The 15512-nt window shown below is 43.4% G+C and overlaps 1 protein-coding gene across 1 annotated transcript; it reads left to right on the top strand.

The window, feature by feature from the left end:
• Positions 1-3901: 3901 nt before the first annotated feature.
• Positions 3902-15247, top strand: C13H1orf115 (chromosome 13 C1orf115 homolog). Its single transcript, XM_076873078.1, has 2 exons — positions 3902-4264; positions 12760-15247. Exons 1-2 carry the CDS (start codon positions 3974-3976, stop codon positions 12877-12879), a joined length of 411 nt encoding a protein of 136 aa, XP_076729193.1. The 5' UTR covers positions 3902-3973; the 3' UTR covers positions 12880-15247.
• The last annotated feature ends 265 nt before the right edge of the window (positions 15248-15512 follow it).

Raw genomic sequence — 15512 nt, 5'->3', positions numbered from 1 at the left:
AATTTATGGTGGTTGATAACATGTTGGGAAACCATGTAGTTTAGCATGTACACCCATCATGGCTTAAACCAATCAGTTCAAAGGAATCCCTCTCTTGTACTAACCAATCACCCCTACCCAACTTGTCAACTTGTTCCCACCGGTGAATGTGCTAATCAATGTTAAGAGTTGTTGTTTGATTTTCCCTCAATGCGAAATGATTTGCTGTGTGATGTTGTGATGCATAGAGTATCCCCCAAATCCTATAAAATCTCACTGAACATAGGGCCAGGATTCACTCCCTGGGACTGCTGTGTAGGAACCGGTTGTGAGTCCAGGCTCGAGCTTGCAATAAAGACTCTTGTGTGATTGCATTGGATTCGGCTCCTGGAGGTCTATTGGGGTCCCATGAATCTGGCATTACAGTAGATGGGGTGAAGTCTCTCTTAGACTTCATTATAAAGGACACTGATCCCATTGATGAGGCCTCCAGCCCCATGACCAAGTCACTCCCAAAGACCCCACTTTCTAACATCATCACTTTGGGTGTTAGAATTCATCACATAGATTGTTGTGGAAAACAATGAGATCATAGCCCTAGTGAAACATGGGACTCCTGGGGATTGAAGAAGGCACAGGCAGTTGGGGATTAGAGGACATTTACAGTGTCATGACCAATAGAGTAGAGCATTCCCAACAAGGGCCCTTAAAGAACAAAGGAAAATGTCAGCTTCAAATACATGTCCTAAGGGTGGGAGGACATCTTGGGCAACACCAGTGAAGAATGTTTTCTGCTCTCTTCTCTATTTTGGCTTTGGAGGGTTCAGAAACCCTTTTGCAAGTTTGGGAAACCAAGAAGCATAAGTGAGAGAGACCAGAAAAGAAATTGTCCTGTCCCATAACTTTCACCACATACAAAATGGACAGCTCACTAAAGGTGCTGCCTGAGGAAGGAGAGAGGGTTTACTTTAAATCAAGTCCAAGTTCCTGAGTATTACATGGAATCAAACATTATAAGATTTGACCCAGCTATGCCTCTCCTCGGACTCTACCCAAAGGACTTAAAAACACCATACCACAGGGACACAGCCACATCAATGTTCATATCAGCACAATTCACAATAGTCAAACTGTGGAGCCAACCTAGATGTTCTTCAGTGGATGAATGGATAAAAAATGTGGCATATATACACAATGGAATTTTATTCAGCATTAAAAAAGAACAAAATCATGGCATTTGCAGGTAAATGGATGGCATTGGAGAAGATAATGCTAAGTGAAGTTAGCCAATCCCCAAAAAACAAATGCTGAATGTTTTCTCAGATATAAGGAGGTTGACTCATAGTGGGGTAGGGAGGGAGAGCATGGGAGGATTAAATTAATTCTAAATAGGAAAGAGGGGTGAAAGGGAAAGGGAGGAGGTAGGGGATTAGCAAGGATGATGGAATGTGATGGACATCATTATACAAAGTACCTGTATGAAGACTTGAATTGGGTGCCAACATACTTTATATACAAACAGAGATATGAAAAATTGTGGTATATATGTGTATTAAGAATTGTAATGCGGGCTGGGGATGTGGCTCAAGTGGTAGCGCGCTCACCTGGCATGCGTGCGGCCCTGGTTCGATCCTCAGCACCACATACAAACAAAGATGTTGTGTCTGCTGAAAAATAAAATAAATATTTAAAAATTCAAAAAAAAAAAAAAAAGATTTGTAATGCAAAAAAAGTACATGTAAAAAAGGCATAAATTGGTGTGAACATACTTTATATACAGAGATACAAAAAATTGTGCCCTATATGTGTAATAAGAATTGTAACGCATTCCACTGCTGTCCTGTATTTAAAAAAAAAGAAGAATGCACCAAAAAAAAAAAGGTTTAAGATTATATAAAGTGAGGCTATGTTAACAACATTGGGAATTTTTATTACTTCAATGGGAGCAGAAACACTATATGACTGTCTAAATTTCCACTCAGGAGCAAGGGAAACACTGGGCAGGAGTAACTTCTAAAAATACAACAGAAAACAACATAAGGATGGATTCCAATTACATCTTGAATCCTGCTCAATCACTGATGATTCCAGTGGGAGAGTTTTAATCTGGAGATTGGTTTTCACTTGTTCTAGGGTTTTGCCTTGTGATAGTTAAACAGTATTTTGTATAGACAAAACACATGTTAGACCCTGCCGTTTCTCTACCTCTGTCTTCATTTGATAAGCAGTCTGGGCATCTCTGAGGTTCATTTTATACAAAGAAAAAGGACTATGAGGGTATCTATTTGTTTAAAAATTAGTAGTTGCTTTAGGTAAACTTAAAGATCCACAAATCTACTTTCCCTTGATTTTTAAAATTCAATACCATATTGTTTTAAACTATTTACAAATTAATAATTTCACAATCCCTGTGTGTGTGTGTGTGTGTGTGTATGTGTGTTTGAAGGTACCATTTACTTAATTTAATTCTGTTAAACATTTTAAGCAACTTTTACAAACTTAATATCTGATTTTGTCTTCAAGCACTTCAATTATGTAACAAGAGTATGTAATTTTTCTAAATACATAAAATTATATGTATTTTATCTTTTACCTTAAATTGAACTATATATGTGGAATAGTATTTTACAGAGCTTATGTATATTTAAAATATTAAATATAATTTAAATCATTTATTACTTGTCAATTAAGAAAATCTAAATTAAGTACTTGATTACACATTTTAAATAGGAATCCCCAAACTAATTTTATATTCTAATCTGCTAAATTACATAAACATTTCACATACTTATACCAAGATATCCAAATTATTTTTAAATTTATTCCAACTTTAATGTTAAAATATTTATTAAGTTAATGTTATGTTTATTTCCATATTCCTCACAATTCAGAGATGTTGGACCACATAAAAAGAAAGGTAAAAGCTGGTAACAAGAGTCTATTGGAGATTGGTTTTCAACTGTTCTACAGGTGGCCAGCACCTGTAGTGCCAGCTATTCCAGAGGCGGAGGTAGGAGGGCAGTTTGAGCCTGGGCAACAGGGGAGAAACTGGTCTCATAAACAAAATAGTGGGGGATGTTACTGGTAATCTTAAGAGACTGGAGAGGCTGAGGGAGGGCAATCACAAGTTCGAAGCCAGCCTCAGTAATTCAGGAAAATCCTGTCTTAAAATAAAAAATAAAAAGGGCTGCGGATGTGGCTTAGTGGTAAAGCGAAGCACCCCTGGGCTCATCCTCAATACCAAAAACAAACAAACAAACAAAAAAACACAACCCACCACCATCACCACCAGGCTTTCCAAGGGGGCTGAGATTCCTAGTACACTGACAATGCATATCTCCTAGAGTGATATCCTGCAAATCATGATTTTAAGCTCATTACATACCCTGTCATACGCACTGGAATTGAGCTTTCCCATCCCTGATGGCTTGCTTCAATTTTTCATTGTGTGTCACTGTGATGAACACTGTGGACCCACTGTTTGGTGTTTCTGAATACGTCTTAGAAAAATATGGACTTTTCTGGTACTTGATAAACATTTTCTTATCCCAAAGATTTGCCATCAAGATGCATTCCCATTAATATCGTATTATTATCACGACCCTCTCCTCACACCCTTGATAGAGCTGTGGTGCATCAGCTCTATCACAATCTTGAATGTAGGCAAATAGAGTCTCGTTGTTTGGGGTTCATTCATTGCGTTGTAAGTACGGTTGAGCGTGTTCTCTACCTGCATTGTCACTGAGCTTTTGTTTATTCTGCACCTCTTTGCGCAACAGGTAGGATGCAGGCGGTCGGGCTCGCGCTCTCGCCACCTGGACGGGTCAATCCCGGGCGAAGTCGCCGTAATCCCGAATCCCATCGCCAGGGGGCGCTGTGACCCAAGTCCCCCGCGGGGACCCGGTTGGGGCGGGAGGCGGGTGTGAAGGAGCGGACTGGGAGCAAAGGTTGGCGTCTTCGCTCTTAGACTGTCGTCGGAGGGGCAAGCGACATCATGACGGTGGGAGCCAGGCTCCGAAATAAGGCGGCGAACAGCTTCCCTCTCCGCGGGCCCCTGGGACGAGCGCGGACCCAGAGGGAGGAGGACACGGACGCCATCCTGGAGCACCTCGAGTGCGGGGACGAAGCCGCAGAGAGCGAGGCGGGCGGGCGGCGCGCGGGGAACCGCAGCGCCAGGAGGGTGCACCTCGCCGTCCTGCCCGAGCGCTACGAGCCGCTGGAGGAGCCGGCACCGGGCGAGAAGCCCAAGAAAAAGTACCGGCAGAAGCTGAAGAAGTACGGCAAGGTAGGGACCTGGGACTGCCACTGTCCGCGGGATCCGGGCCGCGGCGCCCCTACCTGCGCCCCCCACCCCCGCACAAGCACAGCCCGGATGGGCTCTGGCGCTTCTCTCACTCGGGGCTCTGCAGGGACCAGCTGAGAGCGGGAGTCGGTCGCGATGGTCCGTCGCGGCTCAGTTTATCTGGGGTGTCCTGCAACTCGGTTCAGCCCCACTCCCTCCCCAGAGGCGCGTGGTGTTACATACACAATCCCGGCTGGCGCGGGGTTGCGTGGTGCCCACTATCCTCTACGGGTGGGTGGTGAATAACCTTCTCAAAGGGCTTTGCCCAAGAGGGTTCGTATTTTACTTGCGCAGGACAAGAATCAGTTCTGTGTTACAGATGCACATACTGAAGCTTTGGCGCAGTTAGATGACTTGGAGGAGGTGACCCAGTTGTGAAGTAGAGAGCTCCAGCCAAGTTTATGTTTTCTGGAAACCTCCTCACCATGATATCCCACTAGCTGAGAAATGTTTGGATTATTCTCCTGAAACTCCAGGGTTATTTCCGGGTCCTGGATGCTCATATGCACCTGTTAAGTCTACTTTTGAGACCAACTGTGTCTGTACTCCGAGGCCTTCTGCCATTTGCCTTGGAGGAGAGGGAGAGGTTCAGGAGGAGGAAGGGAAACATGGAGATGGCCCTGAATGACAGTATCCTTCCCAAAGATCAAAGCCCAAAGTCAGTTACCAGGTCCCCTTACCTGGAAGCATCGGAAGCTTGATCTTGATCAAGCTCCCTTGATCTGACAAGGTCACCAGAAAAGAATCACGAACTAACTCAATGTGTCCTGGCCAAAGGCCATGTGCTCCACCTGATTTATTGTCCAGATATATGTGTCCTTTAGTGATCTCTTATCAAACCTGAAGTATTCCAGTCTCCACACAGGGAGCTTAGGTTTATCATTTTCTGAAAGGTATGTCATCAGCTTTGGAAGCAGTACACAAGCAGACAGTGGCTAAATATATATTAATTAAAACTAAAAAGTTGGGACTTTGAGTCTGGAGGTTATGCCAGGGTTAATCTTGAGCCCAAAGAATCCAGCATTTGCCTCTTAGCTGGTAGGCTGAGGATATGGAATCCTCAGCTCAGGGGCTAGCACTTGATGTTTTGGGGATACTTACTCTGTTCCAGGCTTTGTGCCTGCACTAGAAATGCAAAATTGAAAACAATGGAGCCCTGCCCTAGAGCACCCACAGCCTCCAAGGGAGACTTGATATAACTGGAGCACTACTGTGGAGCTTCATGGAGCTCAGCGGTTCCTAATGAGAATGAGTAAAATCCAGGCAAGTCTTCCAATCATGGTGAATTAAACACTGGACATAGAAGGATTAGTTAAGTTTTCACCAAATAGCAACAAAGTACCAGTCATACCCACTAGCATGGCTATTTTTTTTAAATGTAAAATGACAAATGTTTGTGAGAATGCAGAGAAATTGGGACCCTTGTACACAGCTGGTGGCAATGTAAAATGGTGCAGCCACCGTGGAAAACAATTTGGAGGCTCCTCAGAAAGCTAAACATGGAATTATTCTGTGATCCAGCAGTTCCACTTCTAGGTATATAACACAACAACAACAAAAATTGAAAACAGCTACTCAAATATTTACGCACAAATGTTCATAGAAGCATTATTTCTGAATAGCCAAAAGGTAAAGACAACCAAATGTCCATCATGGATGAATGAATGAAGTGTGGTATGTATATTCAATGAAATATCATTCAACCATTAAAAGAAATGAAGTGCTAATGTATGCTGCCACATGGATGATGCTCAAACAACATGGTACTAAATGAAATAAGCCAGACCTCAAGGTTACACAACGTTTCTTGGATTCCATTTATAAAAAAAATATCCAGAATAGGTAAATCCAGAGAAAGAGAACCCAGATTGATGGTTGCCAGGAACTGGGGGAAGGAGTAGAGATAACTGCTTAACGGAGTGTGTGCTTTCCTTTGGGGATGATGACAATGTTTTGAAATTAAACAGAAGTAAATGTATTAAGTGCCATTAAATTGTACTACAAGTGGTTAGTTTTATGTTATGTGAATTTTCCCTGAATTTAAAAAAAAAAAAAAAAAAGATTTTGACAGAAAAGGAATGTTACCCATGGTGGAAGGAACAGAGAAGTATATATGCGAAAGCTCTAGAAGGTTACATGTTAGTTCAGTAGACCCAGGAGGCCAAAGGAGATAACATTCCCATGTCGGGATTCAAAAGAGAGACTTTGTCTTCCACTTTCTCAGAGCCCACTGAGAAGGTTCCAGTCTCCAACAAAGAGGAAGAGAACAGCAGTCTCTTTTTGCTGAAAAGCCATGAGAACAACTAAGGCTCAGCTAGGAATATAGGAGGTAATTTTTAGCTGCTTTGGTCACTAGGTGACATTTTCTTACTTCGGTCCAGTAGAATAAGGAATGATGTACAAATAGCTCCATATTATTAACAAACACATTTTCTTTCAATTCCTATTCTGTTAACTTCTCAGATCCCTCACCCTAGCCCCTTCCTGCTTCTATTTAAAGAAATGTGTTTGCCTTTGTGGAACATGAAAGGGTGGCTCACACTCCCAGGCTGCCCACCTAGTCCCTCCTAGGGCTAGACCCTAATGCTGAGCTGGTCCAGCCTTCTGGAAGCCTGTGTTCCTGGGACTCTTCTGGAGATTAATGTTCCCAGTAGATTTTTAAGTAACGATAATAACATGCATATGGTGCATTTATTGTTGTTCAAATGCTATTTGCTGGGCATTAGAAAGGTAGGAACATACATTTGTTGTGTTCCTCCAGGGTGCCTGTGCCCTGCTTTGTACTTTATATGCAGGACCTCTGAATCCTCTCAGCAACCTTGGAAAGCTATGATTATCCCTGTTTTGCAGCGAAGGAGGCTGGAGTTTAAGGAAGTTAAGCTATTTGTTCAAGTCCACCATAGCCAGAGAGCACAGAGAGAGCTAGGACTTGAGTCTGGCCTGGCCTCTTCTTGTGCAGGATCAGTGGGCATAAAGAAAGAAGGAAAACTCCTCAGAACTTAGCTTAAGGTAACACTTTGGGCCTAAGGGTATAGCTTAGGGGTAGAGCACTTGCCTAATATGTGTGGGGTCCAGGGTTTGATCCCTAGAACCGTAAACTTAAAAAAACAAACAAACAAAAATAATACAGGTTGCCTTTCTCAGATGCCCTTGGGAACAACAAGGGGGAGGTGTAGGTAAGAAAAGTAATTCTATTTTGTTAATCATGTAGGTAGGAGGGTGTTGGAGAAGGGAAATAGAAGCCATTAGAAGTAGCCCCTTGTTTTAGGCTGATGACTTAACTCAGCGGTAGAGTACTTGCCTAGTGTGTGTTAAATCCTGGGTTCAATCCCCATCACCACAAAAAGAAAAAAGGAAAAAGAAGAAAAGAAAGCAAGCAGAAAAGGTGTACCTGGTTACCTACTGGGTTAGGCTATGTATGCTTCCCTCTCTGCCTTGGTATCCACATCTGCAGTATGAGATAATAATAGGGTAGTAGTGAGAATAAATTCGTTAATCCACGAAGAAGTCGGAGACTCTACCAGGCTCCTAGCAAGGGTTCTGTAATTCTTGACTATTATCATCTAGGAGGGTAGAGGAGAGGTGGCTGTTTCTCATGATTGTTTTTCTTTGTTTTGTTTTCTTCTTCTTCTTTCTTTCTTTTTTTATTTTTGTTGATGTTGTTACCAGGGCTTGAACCCAGGGATGCTTTATCACTGAGCCACATCCCCAGGCTTTTTTATTTTTTATTTTGAGACAGGGTTTCACTAAGTTGCTTAGTTCCTAAATTGCTGATCTTGGCCTTGAGCTTGTGATTCTCCTGCCTCAGCCTCCTGAGTTGCTGGGATGTGGACCCAGCTCCTTATGGGTTTTTAAGTGAGTTCTAACTCAGAATAAAATCACTGACTACCCACTAGAGGCTGGTGCTCAGGTCCTGACTGCATTTCACAACTGAACACTTGACCTTTGTGTTCAGAGAAAGTGATCTTTGAGGATAGATGGTTTCCTTTTTGAAATGGGCCTCACTAGGGATCGATTGAATACGAATTGAATATGAATGAGCCTGCAGAAAGCCCTCCTATCTGTATTAGTTTCCTATGGCTGCTGTAACAAATTGCCCCATACTTCATGACTTAATACCAAACAAATTTATTCTTCTGCAATAAATTTGTTTTAGAATTTAGGCTAGAATCTCAACTTAGTCTTGCAGAACTAAAATCATCAGGGCTGCTTCCTTCTGGAGGCTCCAGGAGAGAATTCATTTGTTTGCCCTTTGCAGCTTCCAGAAGCCCCCTTCTTCCATCTGCCAAGTGGGTAGTGTACACTCTTCAAATCTCTGTCTGTCTCTCTGCTTCCATCATTACGTTTCCTTCTGTCGGAGTCCTCCTACGTCTCTCTTGATAAGGACACTCACCTGGGCTGGGAATGTGGCTCAGTGGTGATAGACTTGCCTAGCATGTATGAGGCTCTGGTTTCCATATCCAGCACAAAAATGAGATTCACCTGGATAATCTAGGATAACCTCCCCATCTCAAGATCATTTCTGAAAAAAAAAAAAAAAATCTCTTTTGCCATGTAAGTTAATAGAGTCATATATACTTGTTCTGAGAATTAAGACATGGGCATCTTGGGGGCCATCATTCAGCCTGGCACACAAATGCTCCCTCAGTGCCCCTCTGAGAGATTAATTTTTCTCAAATCAAAATCAAAGACTCCCAGCTGGGCACAGTTGGGCATGCCTGTAATCCTAGCAGTTTAGGAGGCTGAGGCAGGAGGATCATGAGTTTAAAGCCAGCCTCAGCAAATTAACAAGGCCCTAAGCACTCAGTGAGACCTTGTCTCTAAATAAAATACAGAAAAGAGCTGTGGCTCATTGGTTAAGTGCCTTTGAGTTCAATCCCCAGTACAAAAAAAAAAAATTAAAAAATAAAAAAGTAATCCCAAGCCTGTTCCCTGAATACATTAAAATGGAAGTTTTGATACTTCATATTTTTTTTTTGCATTGTATTTCTCAATTCTTTGTTTTGACAGTGTTCCAGTTAATGAAGTAATTTAGTAGAATTCCCTCCTATATTGCAAAGATGAAGCTATAAAGCAATTTAAAAATATATCAGGTTAAAATGAATGTACAAATACCAAAAAATGTCAAGTTTAAGGCAGGCAATTGTGATACTGTGGCATTGTATATAAAGGATTTCTCAATTATTACACTTTCTCCCAGAAAACATGGTTTTGGTTGTTGTTTCAAACATATAAGTAAAATTCTCTAATTCTCATCATCATACAATTATAGAAATGTATCGTTTAGCAACATCTCACACACACACACACACACACACACACACACACACACAAGTGCATACACGTGCTCATGTGCACAGCAGTGTCTCACTGGGAAATTAATGAGGCAGTGACCCAGCAAGCAGTGTCTAGAGAGGACAGAGATGCACCCAGTTTTCCCAAAGCTCCTCTTGTAACCAGAGAGGTACCAAAGGAAACACCTGGGATCTTTCTGCATGCTGGGGATGCCTTGATGGGTGTAAGAGAATTCTTGCCCTCACTCTGTTATTGTGGGGGAATTTGACATTTAATTAGCAGAAAGCTCAAGTAAGCCAGAAATCCTAGGAAATTATACTCTTAAGAGACTTTCCCGAAAAGAGCAAAATATCTTAGATGGACATATCGTGTCACTGACACACATCTAAATTCCTATGTAACAATAAGAAGTAAATGTTATTTTACAGGAATACTAGCTGACATTGTGGGTACCCAGGCTGCTGGAGCTTATGTCAGGCACAATTCTAAGTGCTCTCCTTTATAGGCACAGCTCAGGGGTAGAGCATTTGCCCAGCGTGCTCTAGGCGCTGGGTCCCATCCCCAGCACCACCAAAACATAACAAACAAGCAAACAAACAAAAAAACCAGAAACTACATACTTTCTTTGAATAAGCTCATTTAATCTTCTTAAGAAACTAATGATCATGGCATTTGCAGGGAAATAGATGGCATTAGAGCAGATTATGCTAAGTGAAGTTACTCAAAAAAAACAAATGCTGAATGTCTTCTCTGATATAAGTGGGGAGGGCGACTCAAAATGGGGTAGGGAGGAAGAGCATGGGAAGAAGATTACGGCTACATAGGGAAGAAAGGTGGGAGGGAAAACAAGGGAGAAGGGGAAATGCATGGATGGTGGAAGGAGACCCTCATCATTATACAAAATACATGTATGAAGATGGGGGGGGAGAATAGTGTCAGATTAGGTAGAGAAATGTGATGGGAGGGGAGGGGAGGGGTTGGGGAGATAGGAAGGATAGTAGAATGAAACAGACATTATTATTACTGTGTGTATATATGTGACTGCATGACCAATGTGATTCTGCAACCTGTACACTCAGAAAAATGAGATATTATATCCCATCTGATTCAAATGTATGATATGTCAAGGTCATTGAACTGTCATGTGTAACTAATTAAAACAAATAAATAAAATAAAAGAAGTTAATGAGGTAGTTGCTATATATTTCCATTGTAAAAAAAAAAAAAAAAAAAAACGAGGAAGCTGAGCACAAGGAAGGTTAAGTAAACAATGGGGCTGCCATTCACTGCCAGGCAGTGAACAGTTAACTATACATACTGCCTCCATTACAGAGGGGAAGTATGTTAGGGAGTGGTTAAGGGAATGGGTTCTGAGGTATTATTTCTTTGGCATCAAACTTCTAGTCTGCCTCTTACCATCCGGATAAATTTAACTCTGCTGTACTTTCTTCTTCTTGAAGCCCAATAGCCAAAGGCCATCAGGGACATGCCAGTAGCCCAAGTTAGGTTTATTTGTTTAGTGCAAGGAAGGAGAGTATATGCCAAAGGGATTGTAGGATCTCAACAAGTGGGGATCTCCAGTAGAGTTGAATATCTGAGCTAAAGATTTATCAGCATCCTGGAGATACTTCAAGTCCTAGAAATGGATGACACAACCTAAGTAATGATTGTAGGCATGGGGGGCAGAGAGGGGGAAAGGAGTCCTTCAACATTTTAATCTTTGGTAAGAGGGATAAGTAGCTCCCTGAGAATCAGAGGACAACTGAGAGAACATGGAGTCAATGGGGCCAAATGATTAATTTACAAAGCATTAGAGCAGATTATGGTCTAGCATGTCAGAAGCTGCTGAGAGGTCAGGGAAGGGAAAGGCAGAAAGTTATCTATTGGATCAGGTAACAGGGAGGTTGGAGATGGCCAAGCAGCCCCCCGAATAGGAGGGGGCAGGAGCCAGAGTAAGAGGGAATAGAGAGTGCAGGCAGTGACCTTATGTGGATGTTTCTTTCAGTTGGTTTGGCATGAAGGACAACAAAGACCTGGGGCAGGCTGTGTAGCACCTGAGCATTAGTGTAAGCTACTGGGAATGACCCAACGCAGAAAGGAAGGGTGATGCTGGATAAGGAAAAGCCAAAGGCATGATGGGAGAGAAGACGACAGCAAGTGTCAAGGGAATGACGCTGCCAGAAGAGAGCTATTGTCTCTGTGTCACACAGGCTAGAGAGGTAGGGGTGGGAAACCACGGGCAGGTACAAATAGGTTTATAGAGAGTGGTGGGAAGGTGAACAAGTTCCCTGACAATGTCTCATCTTTGCAGTGAAAGAAGTGGGCTCATCTAATGTATGGAGGTTGCTGAGGGTAAGGAGACTTGACAGGAAGATGTAGGAGTCTGTGTGTGGAAGAAGGGGAAAGACAGCCTACCAGACTGGTATGGTGGGGTTGACCAGTCAGCTTTGGAAGTCAGAGCAAACTTCGTGATCCAGGATTAGGAATTTTAAGTGAAACCAGTCAGTGGGGTTATTGTAGTTGGGAAAGTCAAAGGGCTGAGAGACAAGGTGTGTGAGATAAGGTCCAGGTCAGCTTCATGGACCCTGACGTCACCAAGAATAATGGTGGGGAGAGAATGACTAAGGACAACAGTGCAATAAATGTTAGCCCTTGAGTTGTTAATTTTTCTGTTGCAATTCCATTTGAATCCCTTGGGTGTCCCCTGGGAGAGACAGCCCCAGCAGAAAGGGAGAGAGAAGATTCCAAGAAAGCATTTTTCCAGTTTTTACCCTCAAGAAGCATAGGATTGTTTTGGAAACACAAGACTTATATGTGTGTAGTATTTGGATAATGTCACAAAAGGGACAAATATGTGGGGCAGAGAGGCTGGGCTTTCAGACAAGGCTCATGAAGGAGAACTTGACCCAGTCTACAGATGCTCCAGTAAATTTTAGCTGGAACAGAGAAGAGGAGTGGGGTTTTAGTTTGTTGTGCTTGCAAAGATGGTGCTTGTTCTGAGGCCCTACATGTTCCAATGTTGGGTTGGGCACTGGACACCAGCAATACAGAAGCATTCTTTCTGTATGTCACCATGGCTTGTGATGGAATTAAAAAGTGGCCTAACCTAACCCTTTGCTTTTCTCTTTTGTTCCTTAAAACAGAATGTCGGAAAGGTCATCACCAAAGGATGTCGCTACATAGTCATCGGCCTGCAAGGATTTGCAGCGGCCTACTCTGCCCCTTTTGGAGTAGCCACCAGTGTGGTATCCTTTGTGCGTTAACAAGAGCCACCGGCGCAGGCACCACAAGAAGGAATAGAAGCCTCTGCTCCGGGAACAGTGCAAACCCAGGAGCATTTCAGACTTGAACTCACAGAAAAACTTAGAAGAGAAAAAAAAATGTCTTTCTTTGTTGAATTGGAAGAATGTTCTAATGGTGCCATCCCCGGCCAACTGCTGAGCTTCTCACATCTCTTGGACACGGGTGGATCCGGTAGTCAATCCTGCAGAGAATTAGGCCAGGTTGAGTTTGGGAATTAGAGTTAGTTTGCATCTTATAAAGGTGAGAGCTTCATGTGAAGGTGACAGGGACAAGGATGGAGACAGACACTTGACAGATATGAGCAGATGATAATTTTGAGCAGGAAAAACATATGTTGACCTGGGATCAGAGGGTTTTCTAGATTCTCCTGCAGAGGTTCTGGCTGACAGGGCTGCTTTTAAAGCCTTAGGCTGCCTCATTTCTGCTGGCAGCAAAGGAACTGTTTATTTCCAAAGTCATTCTCCCCCATCTCTTTCCTCTACCACTCTGTCACCAGGAGTTTAATTACAGTCTTGAAGAAGGAAGAAAGGGGCGGGGGGGAGTCTCTTTAAATTCTATGATGCTTTGAAAACCGTGTTCACAGTTGTGTCACGACTGTTTAAAGTAGATAAAAGCAGGTCACTTTTACCTGTCTCTGCACAGATGAGCAACTGGCATTGAGGAAAGGAGGAAGGGCAGTTTGGACACAGGCTGGGTGGCCGGGACAGCTGATTTGAGGGACTGTACCTGGTTCATCCCAGACCAGCTTAGCCACATGTTTGGAGCTGGCCAGATCCCCCCTGCAAATGTGTGGCTGGCTCATCATAAGCCTCCTAGCTGCGTCAGATCCCTCCTGACAGCTACTCAGCTGCTCCTCTATGCCAGGCCAATGTTCAGTGTTCAGGCTTTGTCCTGAACACAGGGGAGGAGGAAAAGAGAGAGGGAGACACAAAACCTGGGAATGAAAGTGTAGATTTAGCGAAGAAACCACTAAGTAGGAGACAGGGGTGAAGGAAGTAGAAACAGGGTAAGAAGGATATTGGAAGAGAAGGCTGGAAGTCAGGAGTCAGGACTGGGTGCTCAGTGGTGGGGAATCTCAAAAGGGCAGAGCCTTTGGCCCTATGTAGGAACAAAGGAAAGCTGGATGGCGAAGGGTGCCATGGTGATGTTTAAAACCCGTCTGGGGACAATGATGTGGGTTTGCTTGTAGAAATGTCCAGAACTGTTCTGCTGTGTCTGTAAGATCAGTGGCAACCCATTACCCCAGGAGGTTTCCCAGGGCATAACAGGGAAACCTTTGCACTCTTGCCTCCCGCATGCATCCAGCCCAACCAGGAGGCACTGAGAGGTGGAGAACACAGGAAGACAGACAGGACAGAAAAAGAAATGGGTGGAAGAGAAAGTGGTCGCTATAAGGCTGGACTCAGCTTCTCTTTCTGGAGGCTCATGTTGAAGATTCACAAGGGGGGCTGGGGATGTGGCTCAAGTTGTAGCGCGCTCGCCTGGCATGCGTGGGGCCCGGGTTCGATCCTCAGCACCACATACAAACAAAGATGTTGTGTCCGCCGAAAACTAAAAAATAAATAAATATTAAAAAAAAAAAAAGAAGATTCACAAGGGCCCAATGAACATTTGTGAGGAAAAGAGTAAACAGTCTTGTTTTAGCCCAAATGGTGAAAGTTGATAATGGCATATTTTCACATGTGAGATTATGATAGCTTGTCTGGCTAACACTGGCATGGGAGAAAAGGAGAGACAGACCCAGGTAGAGGAAAACGCTGTGGCTGAAGGAAAGACAGGCAGGACCTGTGAGGGTTTCTGGTCACAGGAAGTGAAGGCTGGAGAATGGGAAGTGTGCTTCAAAGAAGGGACCAGGGCTGCTGGGGCCTTTTCTTGCCTGACAAGTCTGTCCAAGGAAGAGCTCCTCCTCAACCCCCAAATTGGAAAAACTGCAAGCTCAAGCGTATCTGGCCCTAGTTAAGAATTAACTCAGGAATGTCAAAAGTCAAAGCTCACAGGGATTGTCCTGGGAGTCAGGTTCAAGTATGCAGAGATGGACTTCAAACCCTCTCCCAGCCTGTGTGGTCATTTCCCCTGTGTGGGCAGGGCTCCGGGATGTTCTCATAATCAGTTCTTTGAATTTAAGAATTTGCATCTTGTTGCAAATTACTCTTTTTTCTTTCTCATTTTTTTTTGGTTTGTTTGTTTGTTTGTTTTTTAGTATCTGGGGCCACACCCTACTGAGAATTAAATTTTAGAGCTTTCCCTTTACTGGCTCAACCAAGAGGCTTCTTTTGTATCCCTTTCTTGCCCTGTGATGAAAATAAAAATCCCAGCTTGTTTATTGTCTGTGTGTGTGAAGGTTGGTTTCTCCCTCGATTTTTGCCTTGCCGGAGGGAGATTCTTGGAGCTCCTGCCAAGCCTGAGAATTGGTACAGCAGGTGATGGTCAGTGGCAGAGATATCCTTGGGGAACTCAGTAGGAATCTACAGCTGTTCTCCAAGAGGCCAGTGGAAGGAGAGGTTCTGAATCACCAGGTATCAAAAGGATCAATTCCCTTGAAGTCTAGCAGAACAGACCCTAGGCTAACAGGTTTGGAGTAATGGGGTCCCCA

This window comes from Callospermophilus lateralis, chromosome 13 (assembly GCF_048772815.1).
Source record: "Callospermophilus lateralis isolate mCalLat2 chromosome 13, mCalLat2.hap1, whole genome shotgun sequence".
NCBI lineage: Eukaryota > Metazoa > Chordata > Mammalia > Rodentia > Sciuridae > Callospermophilus > Callospermophilus lateralis.
This window is presented reverse-complemented; position numbering and strand designations above follow the sequence as displayed.